The sequence below is a fragment of the Anabas testudineus genome, chromosome 22 (assembly GCF_900324465.2).
Source record: "Anabas testudineus chromosome 22, fAnaTes1.2, whole genome shotgun sequence".
In the NCBI taxonomy this organism is placed as follows: domain Eukaryota; kingdom Metazoa; phylum Chordata; class Actinopteri; order Anabantiformes; family Anabantidae; genus Anabas; species Anabas testudineus.
Window position 1 is genome coordinate 767,154 of NC_046630.1, and position 24,237 is coordinate 791,390.

The 24,237-nt window shown below is 42.5% G+C and overlaps 1 protein-coding gene across 4 annotated transcripts in view; it reads left to right on the top strand.

The window, feature by feature from the left end:
- The first annotated feature begins 1,565 nt into the window (after nt 1–1,565).
- hectd1 (HECT domain containing 1) overlaps nt 1,566–24,237 on the top strand; it is a 29,123-nt gene continuing 6,451 nt past the window's right edge. For 2 of the 4 annotated variants that reach the window (XM_026340252.1, XM_026340253.1), the window contains exons 1-27: nt 1,566–1,975; nt 6,293–6,377; nt 8,685–8,834; nt 9,070–9,304; nt 10,409–10,636; nt 10,824–11,105; nt 11,265–11,535; nt 12,890–12,966; nt 13,355–13,453; nt 13,618–13,732; nt 14,020–14,194; nt 14,405–14,543; nt 14,628–14,798; nt 15,179–15,401; nt 15,768–16,031; nt 16,199–16,410; nt 16,495–16,641; nt 16,732–16,826; nt 17,225–17,330; nt 17,420–17,554; nt 17,966–18,105; nt 18,493–18,705; nt 18,806–18,916; nt 19,095–19,261; nt 19,397–19,573; nt 21,215–22,207; nt 23,345–23,566. In XM_026340252.1, coding sequence (XP_026196037.1) covers nt 8,695–8,834; nt 9,070–9,304; nt 10,409–10,636; nt 10,824–11,105; nt 11,265–11,535; nt 12,890–12,966; nt 13,355–13,453; nt 13,618–13,732; nt 14,020–14,194; nt 14,405–14,543; nt 14,628–14,798; nt 15,179–15,401; nt 15,768–16,031; nt 16,199–16,410; nt 16,495–16,641; nt 16,732–16,826; nt 17,225–17,330; nt 17,420–17,554; nt 17,966–18,105; nt 18,493–18,705; nt 18,806–18,916; nt 19,095–19,261; nt 19,397–19,573; nt 21,215–22,207; nt 23,345–23,566 — 5,137 coding nt within the window. In that variant the 5' untranslated portion in view covers nt 1,566–1,975; nt 6,293–6,377; nt 8,685–8,694. The remainder of the gene's footprint in view (nt 1,976–6,292; nt 6,378–8,684; nt 8,835–9,069; nt 9,305–10,408; nt 10,637–10,823; nt 11,106–11,264; nt 11,536–12,889; nt 12,967–13,354; nt 13,454–13,617; nt 13,733–14,019; nt 14,195–14,404; nt 14,544–14,627; nt 14,799–15,178; nt 15,402–15,767; nt 16,032–16,198; nt 16,411–16,494; nt 16,642–16,731; nt 16,827–17,224; nt 17,331–17,419; nt 17,555–17,965; nt 18,106–18,492; nt 18,706–18,805; nt 18,917–19,094; nt 19,262–19,396; nt 19,574–21,214; nt 22,208–23,344; nt 23,567–24,237) is intronic. The other 2 variants (XM_026340254.1, XM_026340255.1) reach the window with 2 other exon arrangements.

Sequence of the window (24,237 nt, forward strand, 5' to 3'; positions counted from 1 at the left end):
TCAGGATATCTCCTTCACTTCATACATCAAAGAAATCTCTAGAACTGCCTTTATCCACCTGAGAAACATTAAAGTTAAAATTAGGAGCATCCTGTCCCAAAGTGATGCTAAAAAACTAGTCCATGCATTAGTTCCTTCCAGACTGGACTATTGTAATTCATTATTAATAGGATGTCCCAGTAACTAATTCTGGAGGCAGACACCCTCTCTACATTCAAGACTAGACTTAAAACTTTCCTTTTTTATAAAGCTTATAGTTAGAGATGGATCAGGTGACTCTGAACCATCTCTTAGTTCTGCTGCTATAGGTTATTCTGCTGGGGGAACTCTACTGATAAACTGAGCTCCTCTCCTCTATCCATTCAAATTCCACCATTGCATGTCATTAACTTTGTCTTCTCTCTCCTGTAGTTATGTTTCCTCCTCTCTGTCTCCCTCTCTCTGTACTTTTCTGCAGGTATCCTCGGCCTGGAGCTGTACATCTCCAGAATCCAGTTCATCTGCCCAATGTTTCTTGATGCTTGTTGTTGTCTTTATTGCCTGCTGTTCTTTTCTCTCTTCTCTTTCCACCCACCCCAACCGGTCGAGACAGATGGCCGCCCACCCTGAGCCTGGTTCTTCCTCTAAAGGGAGTTTTTCCTCTCCACTGTTGCCTAAAGCTTCCTCAAATGGGATTGTTGGGTTTTCTCTATAATATTTTGTATAAATATTTTCTGTAAGGTCTTAAACCTTAAACACTGTAAAGTGCCTTCACAGAGCAGTGGGAGGGAGGACTGGTTGGAGCTCAGATTGAGTCTATATGGAGCTTAAGTAGCATACAGTATGCGCCTAACATTTGAGATTCCACTCAGGAGAACAGGTGAGATCTGGGATGAAAATACAACTTTTTACTCTCAGATACATAGGACGAATGGATTTTGTCTTACCATGTTTCTTTTGAGGTCACTTACGCATAATCTACCAACAGATGCACAATTTACATGAACAAATGAATAACCTTGAATAAGTCTTACTTTAAATAAGAGTGAAGCTACTGTATTTTCACCTCTCTGCCTTTGGTCAAGATTACCTACAGTATTGGCAGCTTTAAAGTTAACAAGCACCAGTAATCACAAAACATTGTCTATAAGGTAAATTGCTGTTATTCAGATGTTGTCTGCTGTTGAAATAGATTTCTTCTAGCTTTTCTACCTCTGAACATGCACTTAGCCTGTGTTTATTCATTTACAGAAAATTCCTATTCATATTATTTTTCTAGATTTTAACTTTGATCACACATTCAGTTGCTGGGTTAAACCTTTTTCCAAACACACTGATGTTCTTCAACGTCACGCTGATCCAACAAATGTGCTGAAAGGAGGCTCCTGGTGGAGTCTGAATTTCCGAGCACCAGCTGCGGCCCTGAACGCTGCAGCGCCTGTCTCCATTTCGGACCGCGGCTCTGTTTATCGGCTCCTGGTGGAGTCTGAATTTCCGAGCACCAGCTGCGGCCCTGAACGCTGCAACTCCTGTCTCCATTTCGGACCGCGGCTCTGTTTATCGGCTCCTGGTGGAGTCTGAATTTCCGAGCACCAGCTGCGGCCCTGAACGCTGCAGCTCCTGTCTCCATTTCGGACCGCGGCTCTGTTTATCGGCTCCTGGTGGAGTCTGAATTTCCGAGCACCAGCTGCGGCCCTGAACGCTGCAGCTCCTGTCTCCATTTCGGACCGCGGCTCTGTTTATCGGCTCCTGGTGGAGTCTGAATTTCCGAGCACCAGCTGCGGCCCTGAACGCTGCAGCTCCTGTCTCCATTTCGGACCGCGGCTCTGTTTATCGGCTCCACTTTGACCTTTTTACTCCCGTTCACAAGAAATGGGAACGTCTTGATTTGACCCCTAAATTCGGCTAAACAGAAGGCCCGTCACCCTTCAACTGGACCCAGAAGAATATTATTTATACATCCGCTCCTCGTGTCGCCGTCGAAAAGGAAAAAACGGTGAGTGCCTCATTCCACAGGAGCCTCCAAGCCCAAGCCTGGGCCGGACTCTCTCGTGGTGCGTGTCCGAGAACGAGCGGGGGCCTCTCGCTTCTCCCGGAACTCGAGCTCCGCGGTTCACGTTTGAAGCCGGAGGCCGCGCCCGTAGTTAGCTTAGTAAGTGGACATTAACCACACAGTTACATTAACCAACCAGGTTAACATGTGTGTGTGTTGCTAAAACACGGAAGGAGCGAGTGTTTCGTGACCGTATGAGCTGCGGTTTGTGATCGTTTGGGTATTTTAGCTAACGTTAGCATTTAGGGTAGCTGGCGTGGTGCTAACCGGCTAACGAGCTAGCTCGTTGTGGTGGTTTCGTTGCTTCTCCTTTATTTGTGTGCTGGGTAACAAAGAAAAGTTTAACTTTACACAACAGTGCCGGGTTACTGGGAATGTGTTTGGGTTGTTTTCTGGGAGTTACAGTTTGTTTTACCGGCTGACAACATCGAAGTTGCTAGCTTGTTAGTAAAGCTAGATGCTAATGGAGAAAGACTGGCAACACCTGCTTTAAACTCCTCCATAAACCCCGTGTACCCGGCTGAACAGTTCACTGTAAGGCTTAACGCTCACTAACACGTCCCTGCTATGTCCCATCATGCTGACGCGTGTCTGATGAAATAATTGGGCTCCTCATGCTTCAGACAGATGATGAAACTCGGGGTCACACCGCTAGCTTTGTCAGTTACCGTACCGTGTAATTTTCCTGGTTCACTCATAACAAGTCTGTCTGTGACCGAGTTTCTCACTTTGTACAAGTCACAAACAAAGGATGATTGTTCCAGTAGGCAATATGAAAAAGACTTTTATTCAGCGTCTCTTAAATGGCTTTTCTGCTTTTATTGATTATTATACAACTTGTCAAAAGTTCGATGAATGATGTGAAATGAAGCTTTATGACCGTCAACAGCTGTTCTGGAGCTTTCTGTCACTTCCCCATTATAGTGGAATTTTCCAAGAAAAAGTTAAAGGTAAATAAAGTAAAAACGTAATAGATAACAAGTTGTCAAATTTAGTCTAAAGAGCCAAGATTTATAATTTAGTAATGTGACATAATAATGAGTTAAATTGCAAACATTATGACCTGGTACATTTCATTTATTACAAAACCTCGTTAGCTTTTAATTAGCTACAGGTACACCCAGCTTATACTTAGTCCTCAGTGTTCAGTCCGCTAATTATCTCATAAAAATCGATCTACATATCTCCCCAGTTATTTGTTATACTTCACCTGAAATCATGCATTGATGAGTATATTAAGATAAAAATGTTTGTGTACCTTCATCATAGGTTATTAATTTTAATTCCTTTGTCGAACAAAAAACTGTGTGTTGGACTGTTCTGGTCTAATCTAATCTGGTAGGTGAAGTAATTGTATTCTCAAGCTGTTATTATAGGCTAACCACATTAATTTACAGTGGTACAGTTCAGTAAAGGAGTAACTTGTCAGTTTATCAGACCGAGTAAATGTTTAAATGTCAGTAAATGTTTTAATTTTTTTGTTTCTGAGGTATTCCCACAGCTGTTTTTCTGACAAATGACTCGTGTGTGGTAAAGTCAATATTTAGGGTTTGGAGGCTGTTGTTCAGACAACAGAATCAATTTGAAGGCATTTAAACTTGTTATTGGACAGTTTACTGTGTTTTTTGGCATTCCACAGACGATACAACTAATTGAACACATTCATGGGTGATGAGTGGATGGTGATCGTGGAAGGTGACAGACGCAGCACGAATGACTGTATGATAACTTTCCCTGAATTTAACTTGTTAGCTGTGTTATCAGATGTAGGTCAGTAACTAATGTAAAATTGTTGAGGTTGGCATTCAGTCTTTGTCATACAGTTGAAAGTAATCCCATCAAACCTGACCTGGTTTTGCTCTCAGCCTGGATTGTGTCTCTGCAGGTTGTGATGTGAGAGCGTGACTGTAATTACATTGGTTTGTTTGAAAAACGTCTGTGTTAGGAAATGACTACTGTGTTCTTTGCAGACAAAGACGTTAGAGCTGATGTTAAATCACGCAAAAGAAAAGTGTTTTCAACAGCTACTACTGATCGCTGACCTCAATCTGGACTTAGAAAGTGGACACAGGATACCACAAGGTGTTAAAGGGTTGAAAGCCAAACCCTGTGACCGACCGGCTGCGCCCAGTCTTGCTGCAGTCACCCCAGGACCTCGGGAGAGGACAGGGGAGGAGGTCAAGTTGTTGTGATTAATCTGTTGATAAGAGGATCTGTCTGAGCACCGCCTGTTTAGATCCAGACAGACAGGCGTCAAATTAGGCCTTAATCAACTTAGCATGCACCAATCAGACTCCCAGCATGCCTTGCTGTGGCGCTACGCAACCGGACACAGCTGTTCAAAGTCCAAAATGTAAACCTTCACTCAGGAAAACATCCAGCAAGCCATTATTCTGTCTGTTGATGTGTAAATTATTTTATTTAATTTAGTTTTTCATGTGATCATCCTGGTAATTTTCCTCCCTAATTTCTGAAAAGCGTAGCTGGTGTTGATTTGATACTAACTAGAAGATGAATTGAGAAAACTATGAACTATTGATTTCAATCTCAATTAGTGTGCAGATTATTTCGTTATTTGTTCGGGGTGTGTGCCCAGTAGGCCTGTTCTATACAGGGTGATGTGAAAACGTATCAATAAATACCTGTACTTAATGTACAGGAGTAACTGGTGACCATATTGTAGGTTTTGCCTTTATTCTTGAACTGGTATGAGTATATAAAAGCTACTGACTTAGATTATTAGAACCGTTTTTTTGAACTAGAAGGTTTTACTTGCTGTCAGGGTAAGAGCTCTCCTGATGGAAGGAGCCTAATGTTGTTTTGCAAGTTGTTGCAGCAATATGGGGGAAAAAAGCTATTTGTTGTGGTTGTTTGTGATCTGTTTTCTGCTTTATAACATAATGAACATTTTTTTTTTCCAGCATGACAAAATGAAAAGTTGATGGCACATTTGTATTTTAGAAATTGTCACAACTGTTTTTTGTAGTTTTTTTTTTTTTTTTTAAAACAATGCCATTTAATAGAATAAACAATGATTAATTCATGGGAAGTTAACGTTTGGCTTGATATAAAGAGACCTTTATTACCTTTACTTTCACCCAATGTATACAGTTTAATATTGTCCTCTCACAGTTTATCATTGATTCTCCTGCTTCTGTCATCTGAGCATCAGCTTTTCATATCAAGGTGATTCAGATTTGCATATTTGCTGATTCTAGTCAACAGCTTTCTCCTCCTGCCTGTCAAACTAAAGGCAGGATGTAAATGCTCTGTTATTTATTTATTTTATTATTTATAGGTTTGAGAATGTTTTAATATACACAGTAGATGTTTTCAGTAATTTCTGCCACAGATTCTTAGATCTGTTGTTCTGTTGATTTTAGTTTAATATGCCTTGCAAACCCCATAAAAGATTACATTTCCTTGAAAATGTTTAATTCCGTCTTTGTCTTAGCATGTGACAAGTGTCAGGAGGATTTCTGTTTACTATACTGTGTATTTGGCAATGTAGCACTTTAATGGTGAGTCGGACAAAAACTGCAGTTTCTTTGACTGCTGACTGATGTTCTACGTAAACAAACTTGTACAGGGCTCATCCAATAATTATTCTGTGCCCTGCATAACTGAACAGGAGTTGTAAATAAAGAAACACAAGCTGCGGTTGTGCAGGATATACCTGATCAGGTGATAGTTCTGGACAACCTAGCTAATGATTGTATAAACAATCAATCCTCACTGTAATCATGGAGGAATTAACCTCTTCCCGTTAAAAACGGCTACAGTTGTATAGCACTTACCTACTGCCTTGCAAAAAGTAGAACTAGTGACATCATATCCACTACACTGCATAAACCTACAATAACCCAGAAAGTATCTTTAGCCCTGTACAAACACTAACTGCAGGAAATATTGCCTCTCCTTTAGAAATGAAAACGGCTTTTGCAAGAAATATCCAGTTCCAAACTGTAGTCGTGATCCACACATAAACATGGTTATTATCTTTTAGCCTGTAATTAATGAGCATTAGCCTTATTTGTGGAGGGATATTTTATGGCTCTTTATTATGATGAATTAGTTTGCATTTGCATGTGAATTAGACTGTGCGGTCACTCTCTCTGCAGTCAGTTATGTAAATGTCTTTTACTTCCACCTTTCGTGCTCTGTTCTGTCTCCGGCAGGTGAAGAGATTACATGTTCCACTAACCCATGTAAGTGTGACTGATTTTTCCATGTCTGTGTTTCCTCTGTCCCTCCATCCAGTGGGTTGGATGAGTCCCAAACAGCGACAGACCTGTGAGCAGTGATTTGGGTGCTGAGCCAGACCGGGTAGCCAACGGGGAGCCAGGTGAGAGTTCCGGCGATAATTGCAGAGCACATAAGGGACTTTGTTCAAAGGAAATGTTTGAAATATTTTGATGCGGAATGTAGGATGGTAAATTTAGCCTTTGCCAGTCTTGGCCTTTAGTCATCTACCTAGTATCAGCTACACTGGCATCAGTCACACTGCAGTTAAACCAAACTAATAAATGATACACTGATTTTCATCTTGGCAACAGATTTTCAGTTGATCTTGTTGGTTATGATAATCCAGCAAGTGGTTCCTGGTTCTTAACCAGCAAAGAGCTGAACCTTCTTTCACTCCAGAAAATCCAGCAAAGTTACATGAAGGGATCCTCAATGCTTATAAAAGCCTATAAAATTAATATTTTTGAACCAGTATAATATATCGTATAAGCAGATAACCAACAATAAATGACTCATGTTAAAAGCATGAGCTTAGGCACATTGACTTTGTCTGTTTTGGAAAATGAGTATCAGATCATATTTATGACCATTTAGTACAGGAAACCAGATCATTCCACAGGAATTCCACATCACTATAATAATAACAATATACTTTGACATACATATTGGTGCTAATTGGTGCTACTACGAGTTTTGGTGTCTTGTCCCAGGACACCTCGACAAGTAGCTAGGAGGAACCAGGAATTGAACCACTGTCCCTGAGCTTTGGAGACCACGACTCTACCACCTGAGCTACTGTCCTGCTGACTGTCATCATGTTGCAGTGACTCTGTACCACACTAGGTGCTTTTCTCAGACATGTCATGAACTTGTGATTTGTAGCACAACAAACGAGTGAATCAGTGTAAACAGAAATGTGTGTCTTAGCGTGCACAGTGGCCTGTGTGTTACCGGAACCACTGTTCGAAGACTGTGAAAGTCATCGCTGTTATTGGTCTGTGGAGCTGTTTATTGATAAACTACAGCGCCCATATTTATTGTACTGAAGAAACACGCCAGCCAGTGCAACACTGTGACTCGCTGTTTTTTAATGGTGTATTGGCAGCAGGTATGTGGCTAAATCGGATTCTGGATACACAGATATTCTGTTTTGGTGGTTTTGTGGAATTGCTTGACAGCAACTAAAAGAGCACGTCACCAGCTTTATCCATCCGAGGGAAGTGTCACAGGATGATTAAAGCGAAGAGAAAGAAGTCATTTACCCTTTTACTTATTCTTATGAGATACTGAATTCTTAAAATTCTTCATACTCTTTAAAAGAAACACAGGGTAAAAAGGTAAAAGCAGCCTTTGAGTGAACTGGTGTCACAGGAACACGTTTCTTCTGAAGATTTAGAATCATTGTTTTAGAAAGTCTGGTATTATTAAACTCCATCTTCCCTCTGTAAGATCAGGAAGAAGGCTGCAAATAAATTTCAAATAAAAGTTGGTATCGGTGCAGTAACTTTACAAGTTAAAGCTTTGGCGTAATGCAGATAAACTGCAGCTCTATGCGGCACTTTACTGTGTCTGCTCAGTACAGCACTCTGGGGTTTTTAGGCCACTCTGCACAATTGACAAAAGCTTAGGACATTCTGGTCTCTGGAGTTGTCCAGTTGTAACCTTAGATTGCAGCACTTGTGTCTGACATGGAGACAGAGATGGGAATAAATATTTTATGTTTTCTGCTCCAGCTACTTTGAATAGGAAATTAACTGAACAAACTTGTCAGAAATTGAATTTGTGACCATTGTAAACTCTGTGGGGGTTTCATTATTTTTTTAACCTCCTTTGTTGTTGGTTTATGTAGACCTTCTTTTGTCAGACATGACCTTCTTCTCCTGCTGGTGGTGGTCTGTATTTGTGTGTTTCAAGTTGGGTTGTATCATCTGAAAGTTTGATGCTACCTTTGATTCTCCCTTTGGAATGATAACTCAATGGGATACAACTTGGTTAAATAAAGGTTAAATATTTAAAAACAGTGCAACTTTAGGTTTAGACATCAAATTGACCAACTGTTTTACACAGTTTTTCACAGAAATTCCAGCAGCATTTCAGGTTTCATGCAGGTGGAGAAAATACACTGGCTCATGTTTAGGTCGAAATTAATACTGCAGATGTCAGAGGGCTCACTCTGACCCATTAGATTAAGCTGTTGTACTTCAAGATTAATTACATAAATTAATCAAGACAAAGAATAGACATAGTCATAAATTTATGCGATTATAGGGGTAAGTGATAACTCAAGAGAGCTTTGTGTTGTTCATAAAGTGCCTGTGAATGAGTGTGAATATTTTAATCTCTATTAAATTGACTTCTGTGTTGGTTATATAACTTTTTCCTTTTTTTTTTTAATAATCCCCTTTAGGCTAGCCACCATGGCGGACGTGGACCCAGACACCCTGCTGGAGTGGCTCCAGATGGGTCAGGGCGATGAGCGGGACATGCAGCTCATCGCTCTGGAGCAGCTCTGCATGCTGCTGCTCATGTCGGACAACGTCGACCGCTGCTTTGAGACGTGAGTTGTCGCTTTATTAGGTTCAAGATTAAACAAATACAGTTGAATCCACTAGAAGATTTAACGGAGTTCATTAAATCTTCCTCTGTGAAGGGGATGATGATCCATTTTTATTTAGGTATTTATTAAAATATGCAAATCTTTCCAAATGTAATTAGTAATGTATTTTTCTCTGATCGTTTTCTGGTTATGTTTGTATGGACTCTGCACTGATTGTCAGTGTTTTTTTTTCCAGGTGTCCTCCTCGGACGTTCCTCCCAGCGCTTTGTAAGATCTTCCTGGATGAGAGCGCCCCAGATAACGTGTTGGAGGTTACGGCCCGAGCCATCACCTACTACCTGGACGTTTCAGCAGAGTGCACCCGGAGGATCGTCGGAGTGGACGGAGCCATCAAGGCGCTGTGCAACCGGCTGGTGGTGGTGGAGTTAAACAATAGGACAAGCAGAGACCTGGCTGAACAGTGTGTCAAGGTAAGGAAATGAGAGGGGGGGTTGTGGCTCTGTTTGCAACCTGCTGCTGGATGTTCAATTATTTATACGAGCAGTAGGAATGTGGGGAAAATTTGGATTATGTTGTTTATACTGTGGTTGTATAAATGGTTTTATTTAACCTTTTTTTGCCTTGGTCATATCCAGAGGGAAAAATACTTTATTGGCTTCAGTGTTCAGTGCTTGATTTACTGTTTTTATACTATTGTTGAACCATTCTGGGCTCTGATGGCACTGGTTTGATAAGCTTGTCAGACAGCGGCAGTGTATTTTGCTTCAGTGAAGTCTCATAGAAGAGTGGCTGTTTGTCAAGCGTCTCATTTATCTGCTGGTCTGTTATTGTCCTGAACATGGACAGTGTGTCAAGGTGTCAGGAAACTGCAGGTTAACTGAGGATAACCTGATAAGTCTGCTTCTGTGTTTGTGTTTGTATTTGTTAAAGTTTCTGGATCAGAGCCACACCACAGGCAGGGATTCAAAACCATGTGCTACCAGATGTTTATTAATAGACATCATAGGACAGTGTGCTTTTGAAAACTTTTTTTAAAATTCAGGCCTCAGTTTGTCTGTGTCAGCTGAAAGACGCTATTTGTCATCTATTTTCATGCTATCAGGTGCTGTTTGGTCTCATGTTCATTTTATTCTGCTAGATTTACCACCCAACGGCAGATATCATTTTTTTTCTCCTTTGTGCTTGATGAGTAAATATTTCAACTTTAATTGCATCTATATCAAGGTTTGTTACTGCCTTACGTAGTACTTAAGTTTTTAATAACTACTACAGCAACATTATGTTCAGTTCTCTAAGTTTATACCAAAATAAATTACTTAAAGGTCAGGACATCAATCCAGATGCCCGTGGAGATTTGGACAGTTATGATTAATGCCAATGTTCAGAAACACTGGTATAGTTTCCCTAAATTCCACAAACCCCTCTGTATTGTGGGTGTGGACTTTCTTAAACCTCTCCAAAGGAAGAAAGACCAAACTTCAATTTAAAACTGTTCTGTTAATTCAGGAAATTCTGACACAGTTTAACTTGATGTGTCATTATACCAAAAGGTGTTTACATGTTTGTGTCTGCAGGTGCTGGAGTTGATCTGTACCAGGGAGTCTGGTGCTGTGTTTGAGGCTGGTGGTCTGAACTGTGTGCTGAGTTTCATCAGAGACAGCGGCCACCTCGTCCACAAAGACACTCTGCACTCGGCCATGGCTGTGGTGTCCCGACTCTGCAGTAAAATGGAGCCTCAGGACTCATCTCTGGAGACCTGTGTTGAGTCTCTGTCCAGCCTCCTCAAACATGATGACCATCAGGTACCTAGACATAGTCAGCAACTCATAAATTAATATTGGTGAATTTGGAAGTTGGTATGTTTAACAAGAACAGAATGGTTGGTGTTTTTAGTCAGATTTGTGTTTCAGAGTGATTTGTTATGCCAGATAAAGATGATTTTAGTGGAATAGGGTTAGGGCCTAAGTCTAACCGATCCCTGTCCTCCAGGTGTCAGATGGTGCTCTCCGCTGCTTCGCTTCATTGGCTGATAGGTTCACTCGCCGTGGCGTGGACCCCGCACCTTTAGCCAAACATGGCCTGACGGAGGAGCTGTTGTCTCGCATGGCGGCTGCCGGTGGCATGGTGTCAGGCCCCGCCTCTTCATGTAAGCCAGGTCGGACCTCAACGGGTGCCGCTCCCTCTAGCGCTGACTCCAAACTGAGCAACCAGGTGTCCACCATCGTCAGCTTGTTGTCCACTCTGTGCAGGGGGTCGCCACTTGTCACACATGTAAGTTTATACATTGAATACCAAAACCAAGAGTGTTAGAAATGATTGACACTACATCACTGTATTCAGTTGAAAGATGGAGAAGGAAATCCTTGTTTTCTTTTTCTTAAACACAAACTCAACATTTCATGTTATGTTCTCCCCCTATCCTGGGTTTAGGATCTGTTGCGTTCTGCGCTGCCTGACTCAATGGAGTCTGCTCTGGGAGGAGACGAACGCTGCGTGCTGGACACCATGCGACTGGTGGACCTCCTGCTGGTTCTTCTGTTTGAGGGGCGGAAGGCGCTGCCCAAGTCCACGGCAGGTTCAACCAGTCGGATCCCTGGCCTGCGACGCCTGGACAGTTCAGGGGAGAGATCACACCGACAGCTCATTGACTGTATCCGCAGCAAAGACACAGACGCTCTGATCGATGCTATTGACACCGGAGGTAAACAGATTAAATACACTGCCAATCCAAAAAAGTCACACACTAAACCCAATATTTATTTGGACCACCTTTAGCTTTGATTACAGCACATTCGCGGTGGCATCATTTCAATAAGCTTCTGCAGAGTCCCAACATTTATTCCCGTCCAGAGTTGCATTAATTTTTCTCTAAGATCTTGTTTTGATGATGGAGAGTCCGATGCTGCACAAAGTCTTCTCCAGCACATCCCAAAGATTCTCAGTGGGGTTAAGGTCTGGACTCTGTGGTGGCCAATCCCTGTGTTTGTCACACACAAAAACAACCTCTGTATAAAATAAGTTTGTAGGAAATAAACAAAAGAACTCGCACTGATGTGTCATGCTCCCTGAATCACTCTTTTACAATCTGAGCCTAATGAATCCTGACATTGTCGTCTTGGAATATGTCCGTGACATCAGGGAAGAAAAATTCCATTGATGTAATAACCTGGTCCTTCAGTATATGCAGGTAGTCAGCAGACCTCATTCTTTGAACACATAACGTTGCTGAACCTGGACCAGACCAACTGCAGCAACCCCAGATCATAGCACTGCCCCCACAGACTTGCACAGTAGACACTAGACATGATGAGTGCATCACTTCACCCTCCTCTCTTCTTACCCTGATGCTCCCATCACTCTGGAACAGGGTAAATCTGGACTCATCAGACCACATGACCTTCTTCCATTGGACAGTTCTTAACCCAGTTTTAGTTTCATCATCTCCGTGGATGATTTCTTTAATTCATGCCAATAATTTGATCCTTCTGAAACGGATATACATCTTTTCCACGACCACAGGATGTGTCTTCAGACTTGGTGGTTGACGAAATCAGAAGCTACTCACTGCATCAGTTAGGGTTCAGTAACTTGAAACATATTCATCCATGCAGTAATTATCCAGCGGGAGGCTCTTTCCTATTTGCTTAGTTAAATCCAGGTGATGACTCTTTTTTTTGGAAGGGCAGTGTACTACACTACCCACGAGCCTCTGTGGTTATTTCTGTGGAGAAAATGCCAGAGCTATGCTAAGCTAAGTCAGGTGAAGCAAATACAGAATGCTTTAATTTCACAGAAGTGAAAGACAGAAGTCTTTATTTGAAATGTTTTTTATGAAAAACGTTTTGTTCATGTCTAACAAATGTTTCACTACTACAGCAATGTTCTTGGTGTATTAAAAGCCAGCGACCGGCCTCATGTGTGCTTGACACAATAAGTAATAACAAATACAATATAGTTGATTTCTGAAATTCTTCACCTCCTCAATGTATCTAAAACAGAATTGTAAAATGAAGTAGAAAACTGAAGACGTAATAACTGACTTTTTACTGTTGTAGCTTTTGAGGTGAACTTCATGGATGACGTTGGACAGACGCTGCTCAACTGGGCTTCAGCTTTCGGCACACAGGAAATGGTAAAAAAAGAATAAACGCACATCTGCAGAGAAACCAGAATTATCATGTGAAATCAGTTTCATCACCTTTGTGGAAACTCATTTCTCTCAATAGAAAATGGACAACATAGTGAACTACAGTTAGACAGTATGCTGACAAAACTCATTTGACTTGAGCTTATTTGTAATTCATAATGTATTAGGAAAATTGAAATTTAATTTCAAAGAATTAAAGTAACTGGTCAAGGAGGCACATTGCACATTTGTTAAGTCAGCAATTATTAGAAAACATTTAAGGTTTTTTGCATATTGCCTGAAAAATTTTCATGCAAGTGAGATTTAAAAAGATCTTCATGATCTGAAGACTCATGTTGACCAATTTATTTGACTGTGTTTATTGCTGTTGCAGGTGGAGTTTCTTTGTGAAAGGGGGGCAGACGTCAACAGAGGTCAGAGGTCATCATCACTACACTACGCTGCTTGTTTTGGACGCCCACAAGTAGCCAAGGTAACAAATGGAGCAAAAACACACACCGTAAATATAGTACAATATCCACGAGAGATGTCTGAGTTTAATTATTAAGTTTTCTTTACATGAATCACCTGGAGTCATGTTTGTGTGTGTATTTATTTTGCTAATGTGTGTATATTCTGTTTTGTGTGTTTGAGCAGACTCTGCTGCGTCACGGAGCCAACCCTGACCTGAGAGACGAGGATGGAAAGACTCCTCTGGACAAGGCCAGGGAAAGAGGGCACAGTGAAGTGGTGGCTATACTGCAGTCCCCTGGTTAGTAAACCTGCAATACTATAATTTAAAGCAGAGTGAGGCAGACTTTTAGGGAAAATTGCAGTTCGGCATTAAAACCTGATTAGGTTCTCCTCGATTCAGTGGAAGGTCTGTTAATAGCGAAGCTATCACCCAATGTGTTGTCATTTGATTTACTCGACATGTGCTCCCCTCTTGCTTGTGCATGGGATTTGCTTTAGTCTCGGATCTGTCCCCAGCTTATTAGAGGCAAAGAAGGTGGGACTGCTCAAGCAACACCAGTGCAGTAATCAAAATCTGTGTTTCAGGAGACTGGATGTGTCCTGTTAATAAGGGCGATGACAAGAAGAAGAAGGATGTGAACAAGGAGGAGGAGGAGGGCAGCGAACCCAAAGGAGACCCAGAAATGGCTCCGATCTACCTGAAGAGACTGCTGCCTGTTTTTGCACAAACCTTTCAGCATACCATGCTGCCTTCTATTAGGTAAACTGACAATCATTTATTTATAACACATAGTTGAGGTGCATTAGAATTACTGTAATGTAAAGCTTCCACGGTAGTCTTAACTTAATTTAATTAGAAATGATGATAGGTGAACTGCATCTTATAGAACAGGAGGAGGAAAATATGTGGCTTGTGTGTGTGTGTGTGTGTGTGTGTGTGTGTGTGTGTGTGTGTGTGTGTGTGTTTTAGGAAAGCTAGTCTGGCTCTGATCAGGAAGATGGTTCACTACAGCAGTGATGTGCTGCTGAAGGAGGTGTGTGACAGTGAGACTGGTCACAATCTCCCCACTGTGCTGGTAGAGATTACTGCTACTGTCCTCGACCAGGAGGTATGTTCACACACATCACACTGCTGTTTATTAGGAACAACACACTAAAACTACATTGCTGTTATGCAACTCATTCTGCCTCAGGATGACGACGACGGTCACCTCCTGGCTCTGCAGATCATCAGGGATCTGGTGGATAAAGGTGGAGACGTCTTCCTCGACCAGCTGGCTCGACTGGGAGTCATCAACAAGGTGTCCACTCTGGCTGGACCGGCATCTGATGATGAGAACGAGGACGAAGCCAAACCTGAGAAGGTACTATATCTGTGACTGTGTCTGTGTGTAGTGCCTTTAACACTGCAGTACTGGATTCAGCAGGCTTCAGATTTAAGAATGAAGCCTATAATATTTATTTTGATCAGGTCACTGCAGTGTCTTTATTCCTTATCGTTAAATGTTGGTGTCGTAATTAGCTTATTGTATGTTCCCAACACATGCTCTAAAATAACTTGTAGATTATATTATTGTATTTCGAGCAGAAATAAGTATAGCGAGTTTCAACGGTTGTCTATAGTTTTTCAGTTTTGATGTTGAAGGATGAAAACAAACTTTTTCTTTTATAGTCATGAAGTCATATTTTAAAAGTAGGCTAAAATGTAATAAGTCCAACTAACTCTGAATCTCTGCTGGTGCAGGAGGAGGAGGTGCAGGAGGATGCAAGGGAAATTCAGCAGGGGAAGCCCTACCACTGGAGGGATTGGTCCATCATTAGAGGAAGGGACTGTCTCTACATCTGGTCGGACGCCGCCGCCCTTGAGCTCTCCAATGGCTCCAACGGCTGGTTCAGGTTCATCCTGGATGGGAAGCTGGCCACCATGTACTCGAGTGGGAGCCCAGAAGGGGGCTCAGACAGCTCTGGTACAAATACCACACTCCCAAAACTGATATCTGTTTTTCTGTTTAGCTCTGGTTGACTCACCCTGACCTTTCTCTCATCTTTCCTCTCTTTACTCTCTCTCTTCATATTTACTTTTGACTTTTTTCTTTGACCTTGTTGTGTTCCTCCTTCTCTGCTTTAACCTTAATTTTTTTTATTCCTCCCTTCTCATTTTCCTAATCGCCCACCTTCCTTTCACCTACCCCATTTTCCTCCTCTGCCTCTTTCCTTTCCTTTTTCTTTTCCCTCCACCTCCTACATCTGTCTCCATTCTTCTCTTCACTTCCCTTCCACTCCTTTTCTGCTCTGCACTTGTTCTTTGTACCTCCTCTTCTGTCTTCCTTTAGAGTCTCGTAGTGAATTCCTGGAGAAACTTCAGCGGGCAAGGAGTCAGGTGAAACCAGTAACAGCCAGTCAGCCCATCCTGTCCAGTGTGGGGCCGACTAAGCTAACTGTGGGAAACTGGTCTCTGACCTGCTTGAAGGAGGGGGAGATTGCCATCCACAACTCAGATGGACAGCAGGCCACCATCCTAAAGGAGGACCTGCCGGGCTTTGTGTTTGAGTCCAACAGAGGAACCAAGCACTCCTTCACTGCTGAAACGTCCCTGGGTGAGTCTGAGCGTTTCCAGCAGCTTCACAACAAACACAACACCACCACGGCAAAGTGTAAAATCTCATATGCTCACTTCACACTAGAAGCATGTCAGTCTTCAATCTGACAGTGCCAATTAAACATTAACAGGATGCCATCTGTTCTTATTTATGGGTGTGCACAGGTTCAGAGTTTGTGACGGGCTGGACCGGGAAGCGAGGCAGGAAGCTGAAATCGAAGCTGGAGAAGACGAAGCAGAAGGTGAAGAGCATGGCGAGGGAGCTGTATGATGACCACTTCAAAGCTGTAGAGAGCATGCCAAGAGGAGTGGTGGTCACCCTGAGGAACATCTCCACACAGCTGGAGTCTGCCTGGGAGCTGCACACAAACAGACAGGTACATAAAAAAGTCATTAACAATCCTGAATAGAGCAGACTTTGAGACTTTATTGGTAATGAGTTTGTTGGTGTTGTTGTTCAGTGTATTGAAGGAGAGAACACATGGAGAGACCTGATGAAAACAGCACTGGAGAACCTGATCGTAGTTTTGAAGGATGAAAATACAATTTCTCCGTATGAGATGTGTAGCAGTGGCCTGGTCCAGGCACTGTTCACTGTGCTGAACAATGTGAGTGATCTTTCAAACATGAAATCTACATTATATCACATCTTCACCAGGAATCTAAAGTTGACTGTTGTGCTGTGTGTCTGTGTGCAGAGTGTGGAGCTGGACCTGAAACATGATTGTAAACCTTTAATGGAGAGGATCAATGTCTTTAAGGCGGCTTTCAGCGAGAATGAAGATGATGAAAGGTAAAATGTTCACATCCTGAAATTTAATGCTATTTGAATGTTTCACAAGAGACTGAGCTGAAACTGAACTGAGCTGAAGGGTGATTGCTGTTAATCTTGACAGTTGCACATCGGATCAGTAATTGTCATCTGGAAATATTAAGTCACAAAGTTCAATTTTCCTTGCAAACATTTCTTAACAAAAAAAAAAAAAATTCTTAACAATACATTTACATAAATATTTGAAACTAAAGAATCAGCTGAGGAAGGACAGAAGCAAAAATAGAAGATTTGGTACGAGGACGTAACTTAGATATTCAGTTTTTTGTCACCCGTTTTTTTTTGATGGTTTTGAAAATGCTGAACCTGTCAAAGAAGAAAGCAGGTAGATTTTGACCTGTGCGTTTGTGTATTTGCAGCCGACCAGCTGTTGCCTTAATCCGTAAACTGATAGCTGTCCTGGAATCAATAGAACGTCTACCTCTGCACCTGTACGACACTCCAGGATCCTCATACAACCTGCAGGTAAGAACGACATGAAAAGAATAACTTTTTTTGATTTGGCGGTGTCAGTGCATCTGTGTGTTCTAACTCTTCTGTGCTTACATCTGTAGATCTTGACGAGGAGGTTGCGTTTCCGTCTGGAGCGAGCGCCTGGTGAGACGGCTCTGATCGACCGGACGGGTCGAATGTTGAAGATGGAACCACTTGCTACTGTGGAGTCTCTGGAGCAGTACCTACTGAAGATGGTAAGGATTCACTGAACATAAAAATATATCAGGTTTGGCGTAAAATGTTTATTCTCGTAAAATGTTTATTACTTTTGTATTTTTGCACACCCTCTCATTCTTTTTGCACATTGCTGTTGTTCTTTTTGCACTGACCTGCTGTAGCAATTGAATTTCCCCAATGTGGGATCAATAAAGAATATCTTATCTTATCTTATCTTATATAGTGGAGCTCAGGAACTGAGTGTATGCCCTGTTGTTCATAGCTCCATTTCCTATAAATGTTGAGGAGGTTCAGTGAAGACAGATTTATAGCTTTATGGAGTTTAATCAGATTTTCCATCATTGTAACAAATAGTTTTGTTTTGGTGTTACATATGTCATGTGTTATTTGTAGCTGCACATTTAACATGACTCTACTCCATTCTTTAGGTGGCGAAGCAGTGGTACGATTTTGAGCGTTCGTCCTTTGTCTTTGTGAGGAAGCTGAGGGAGGGACAGACCTTCACCTTCAGACATCAACATGACTTTGATGAGAATGGCATCATCTACTGGGTCGGAACCAATGCCAAGTAAGAACTTGGATTTGCAGCCAAGACTTGCTTGCATACTAAACAAGGCATAATTGATCTTTGCACTTTTCTTTTAATGGGATTTGGTTTGAGGCTCTTTAAGCTTGTCAAACGCACCATATTTGAGGATTTTATATTTCCTCTAATGATCTTGACCTTTTTCATGGCACTAAAGACTTTTCATTCAAAAAGAATATTATTATATTATTTTCTCCTGATCTTTTTAATGGAGTTTGGTTTAACAGTTGTTTCATTACACTACACATTACAATAATTGCTAACAAGGTGGTGTTCATGGACCCATTAAATATGCTAAATAACTCTGGTTATGTGTAAAATCTTCTATATGAAGGAAATTTTTATGAGCATTATCTCTGCTTCATTCAGGACGGCCTACGAGTGGGTAAATCCCGCCGCCTATGGCCTGGTGGTGGTGACATCGTCAGAGGGGCGTAACCTTCCTTACGGGCGTTTGGAGGACATCCTGAGTCGGGATAGCTCTGCACTTAACTGCCACACCAATGACGACAAGAACGCCTGGTTTGCTGTCGACCTCGGACTCTGGGTCATTCCCTCAGCGTACACCCTGAGACATGCCAGGTAATAAAACAACTGCAAACACAGACATGCGGGTCTTGAATAAAACTAAACATTGTCACTAAGAGGTTTTGGTTCTTTTCTGCTGCTTCCTCTCCTGCAGGGGTTATGGCCGCTCCGCACTGAGGAACTGGGTGTTTCAGGTGTCAAAGGACGGTCAGAACTGGACGACTCTCTACACTCATGTAGACGACTGTAGCCTCAATGAACCAGGGTACGACTTTTAAGTCTAATCCATTATACAGATCAGTGTATGCATGGTTTCACTGACAACAGTAATACGTGAACAATCAGAAGCTGGTGTGGACCCAACCCAGAACTGATAAAACCACAGCAGTTGATGCCGTCTTTTCTCATCTAGATATGGATTAAATGTGAGCGTGTTTTCACAGGTCAACAGCCACGTGGCCTCTGGACCCCTCCAAAGATGAGAAGCAGGGCTGGAGACACATCAGGATCAAACAGATGGGGAAGAACGCAAGTGGTCAGACTCACTACCTGTCCCTGTCTGGGCTTGAACTGTATGGCACAGTCTCTGCTGTCTGTGAGGACCAGCTCGGTAAGGATGGTCTATTAGTACCTTTAGTCACGTTATATTGCCCTTTTTTTTTTTTTTTTTTTTTTTATAAACTTGTCGTTTACATATCAAATGATTTGATATTAACATATTTCTCTCTCCGTCTTTGTCACGCAGGTAAAGCTGTGAAGGAGGCAGAAGCAAACCTTCGTCGCCAGCGCCGCCTGTTTCGTTCCCAGGTGATGAAGTACATTGTACCAGGGGCGCGTGTCGTCCGTGGCATCGACTGGAAGTGGAGAGACCAGGACGGAAACCCATCTGGGGAGGGCACCGTCACTGGAGAGGCCCACAACGGTAAGACATGTCCAGACAGGACAGAAATGCATGAAGGACTTAACCTTCCTGCAGATGCACAGGATGATGGAGTGAAACTAACAACTAACAGTGTCGGTATGTGATTCTCATAAGATTTTGTCCACAGCTTTCTTCAGATTTCTTCTTATAACCAATGCTGTGCTTTCGTTTGTGTTGGAATCGGGATGATCTGATTGGCTCAGATGATATTTGCCTAATTTTTGAGCCTTTATCAATTTTTAACTGTAGGTTACATCTACACAACTCTGGAGAAACCCACAATTTCATCTGTTTTGTCCCCCAAACAGACTTAAAAGGCACTTTTCTTCATTTTAACAGAGCAGGCAACTGTAACGGTTTCACAAAGTCAAGTTCAACTGAGTTAATATGCGGCCCTTTTGTTTCATGATCCTTTGCCTTATTGGAAGTCAACCTTCATATGCACAGACCTCTCTTGTCACAAATACATTAGAAGTAACAGTTTAATTTGAGCTTCACCTCTAAACACACAAATCCCAGCAGGTCACCTGGACAGAGTTGAGAAACGGTTCGTGGAGCTCATCAGGAAGTGATAATTAAACACCTTGCTTCCTCCTACTCTTCTTCCTCTCGTCCTCCTCTTCCTCTTTGCCTCCTGCTCCTATCGTTGTTTCAGTGTTGTATTCAGACCTGATGCTCTGTCAGTGAGCTCAGCGCATGGGGACACCAGCAGCAGCTCTGTTGATTGTCATTTCGTATAAATCACAAACCAGGATGATGGTTATTGTTGTTTAATTTCTTTCTTTGTGGCTTTGACGCTTTGCATTTGCCAATAATATTTTTCTACTTTTGCTTTGATTGTCATTTTCTGTGACTGTGTTCATATTTTTCTCTCTCATCGCTCCACCTTGACCAAAAACCTCCATAACTGGAGATCAGAAACATGACAATAGTGAAAATTGTGGTCTTTAAAGTCACAGAGAACAGCTTTTTTTATGTTGTAATGCTTTTTGAACTTGCATACAAAATGTATTTCACAATTTTTAGAAATTTTATGTGAATTTGTGTTGAAATGTGATGTTGCAGAGACAAATGATGCATTAAAGGAAGGTGAAACTTGAATTATAAAATCAATTATCAAATTTCATTTAGTATAGATAATAATTTTTATGAAATCAAAATCTAAAATAATCACTTTTGATACTAGTTACTAGTCTGTTTTCATTAATTGAAGGCTCCTGTGATCCAGTAATAAAACCCAGCCCATCCTTTTAATATGTTGTAGATTAAACCTAAGTCCTAAAGCACAAGAACTTCAGACATCAGACTTAGATGTTAAAATGACTCAAAATTCAAATGTATTTTCTGTAACTACTCACTGTACAGGACTAATATTTTTTTGACAAACATCTAGAAAGACAAAGACAAGCTCCACAGATTCAAACACTATACTTATGGAATAATGCCTCAACGTTGTTTAATATTGTCATGGTGACTTTAAACACAAATGATGCTGCTGGTCCTGTGTGGAGCTGTGCTTTGACTGTAAGCTGCTTCTCTGCTGTCTGTCTACCTCCCTCTATCACTCTGTCTCTGTCTCTCTCTCTGCCGGGTCTCTGACATCCATCCGTCCGTCTCCCTCCTATCTCTCTGTTCATCCAGGCTGGATTGATGTAACCTGGGATGCTGGCGGCTCTAACTCTTACCGTATGGGCGCTGAAGGGAAGTTTGACCTCAAGCTTGCTCCAGGGTACGACCCTGAGTCGGCTGCAACAGCGCCGTCACCCAAACCTGTCTCATCCACTGTTTCAGGCCCCGCCTCCTCCACAGTGGGACCCTCTACGACGCCAGTGGCCAGCAGCGGCACCACCACCACCACCACCTCATCGTCCTCCTCCACCTCGTCGTCATCGCAGCAGCAGTCGTGGAGCAGCCTGGTGAAAAATAACTGTCCCGACAAGGGCGGGGCCACGTCGCTCGGCAGGGCCAGCTCCTCCAGCAGGAAGGGCAGCAGCAGCTCTGTCTGCAGCGTCGCCTCCTCCTCAGACATCAGCCTGAGCTCCTCCGTTGGACTGCCAGGTGCTGCGGGTCTGCGGCTGGACAGGAGGGCTGAGGGACTGCTGCTTGACCACGGCTCCGGGGTGGGAGTAGTAATGGGAGGCGGGATTGGCTCTGATGGACAGCAGCAGGAGCCAATTGTCGTGTTGTCCTCCTCAGTGGAAGGTGGCTCAGCGTCCAGCTCTGGCATGCTCACTGCAGACACACCTGCCCCTGGAGACGAAGCCAGAAACAAGGACTCATCCACAGCAACTACTGACCCAGCGACAGCCATCTCTATGGGACTGGTGAGCGTGAGCTCTCCGGACGTCAGCTCGGTGTCGGAGTCATCCAGCAAGGACACGCCTTCCCAGAGGCCTCTGTGCTCTGCAGCTAACGCCCGGCTGTCAGTAAGCTCTCTCCTGGCCGCCGGTGCTCCCATGAGCTCCAGCGCCAGTGTGCCCAACCTGTCGTCTCGAGAGGCCAGCCTCATGGAGTCTTTCGTCCGCCGTGCGCCCAACATGTCACGCACCAACGCCACCAACAACATGAACCTGAGCCGCAGCAGCAGTGACAACAACACCAACACACTGGGCAGGAACGTCATGAGTACTGCAAGTGAGTACTACAGTATTTTTATACTAAAGCTACTTTATTAATATTACTGCACTAATACCACATTATTACAACAACGCTATGTTCGGACTAGAATTGGACCAACTTTCCACTTTCCTCAGTACCTAACTGCACCATTACTACACTAATGCTACACTACAGCTGCTGAGTACTAGTACTGCATGAGTATTTGGGTCAGGGTAAATTAAGTCTGTTTTGACTTAACTGAATATAGAACAATGATGTGAAAGAATTTAAAGCTTTGAAGGACAGAAACTAACAACTGTCACAGTTTTAGTGTGTGACTGCATGTTTACAATCAGCTCTTACTAACCAACCACAATTAAAAGAATCTTACTGCTTCTGCTGTTACTTCAGTGAAAACATCTGTACCCTGACAGTCTTACTGAGTTTGAGTCCATTACAAAGAATTAGTTAACTGGTAAATTTGAAGCTTGTCCTGTGAAATGAGTAGCACTGCGATATGTCTAACTACTTATGATGCTTATGGATGATACTAAGCTAAAAACCGCCCTGGGTGTTTTCAGGGAGGACGTAAACTGATTTATATATCACCCAGTTCTGATTTGCTGTGGAAAACATTTTAAAACTTGCTGTCTTTAAAAGCATTAGATGTAGTTTTAAAATTCATGTAATCCTTCCTCACAAGGAAAAAATGTGTCCTGTTGTTGGTCAACTAACAACAGGACACACTAACCCTAACCCCATAACTAGCAGTACTTACAGTTTAAATAAACATGCTGTAGTCCTGTATTTTGCATTTCAGCAGTCAGGAAGTTTCAGAGAAACCCTAAATGTTTGAGGTTCTTTGGGTCCTAGAAACTTCACCACATTGGAAAAAACCAAACAGACTCAGGAAGCTGTAGATAAAAGCTGCATCCTGCATAAAACCTCCTTAGCAGTGCTTGTGAAGACTCAGCTGTGTTTGCTGTGTTTTAATTGTTTAACTCAGATATTTCTGAGAACAGATCCTGAGTGGGTCTGCATCCTGCTGGGTGAACAGCCAATCAGCAGCTGTGTCCAGTCAGCTGACTGGAGCTTAACGTGCTTCACCTGCTGCTTCGTCTCTTTGGTTTCTGACCGACTAACCGCTCTTTTTTTGTGTGTGTTTGTTTGCAGCTTCTCCTCTCATGGGCGCTCAGAGCTTTCCTAACCTCACCACCACTGGCACCACCTCCACCGTTACCATGTCAACCTCCATAGTAACCAGCAGCAATAATGTAGCCACAGCCACCACAGGTCTGTCGGTGGGCCAGTTGCTAAGCAACACCCTGACGACCAGTCTGACATCCACGTCCAGCGAGAGCGACACGGGCCAGGAGGCTGAGTTCTCTCTCTATGGTTGGTGACAACACACACACACACATATTCTCAGCCTGCTTCAGCTGACCTGCTGTCTAACTCCTAACATCATGCAGCAGAGAGTAACGAGCTAAAACACCTCTTGATAACACCACACACCAGTCACACTATTAACTTATTGGACAAGTTAAAGGGTGAATTCAACCTCTTTAGCTTGTTCCTATGTTTGTGCTTCTGGTAGTAAAATGTACCTGAGTGGTATTAGCTTCCCTCCGGTTTCTTTATATTAAAATATCTTCCTGCTCACAACTGGTTAATTGTTACTCTCATTACCATTTATTACTTTAAAGACTAACTAAACTACTTTTTGTAGCTGTGTGTTTCTAGTACAGGTTTCTTTCAGCCTAGTCAGGTTGTTAAAATTTTTCCAATTTTAAATGTTGAGAATTTTGTTTAGCGGATACCAAAGGGATCATTGTAAATGCTTTACAGGATATTTGAACATTAGCCACCCAGAGACCACTCTGTCTTCTTCTGGGGTTTCTGGAGGGAAAAATCCCCTTCCTCAAAAAGACATTTCTTAGAGATTCTGTCACTCTCCACTTTGCTCTGATCAGGAGCTGTCACACTAACCAGCTCCTGATCATATCCACACTCCACCCCACTCTAATCCACATTAGAGAAATTGGCACAGATGTTGAAGTAAACAA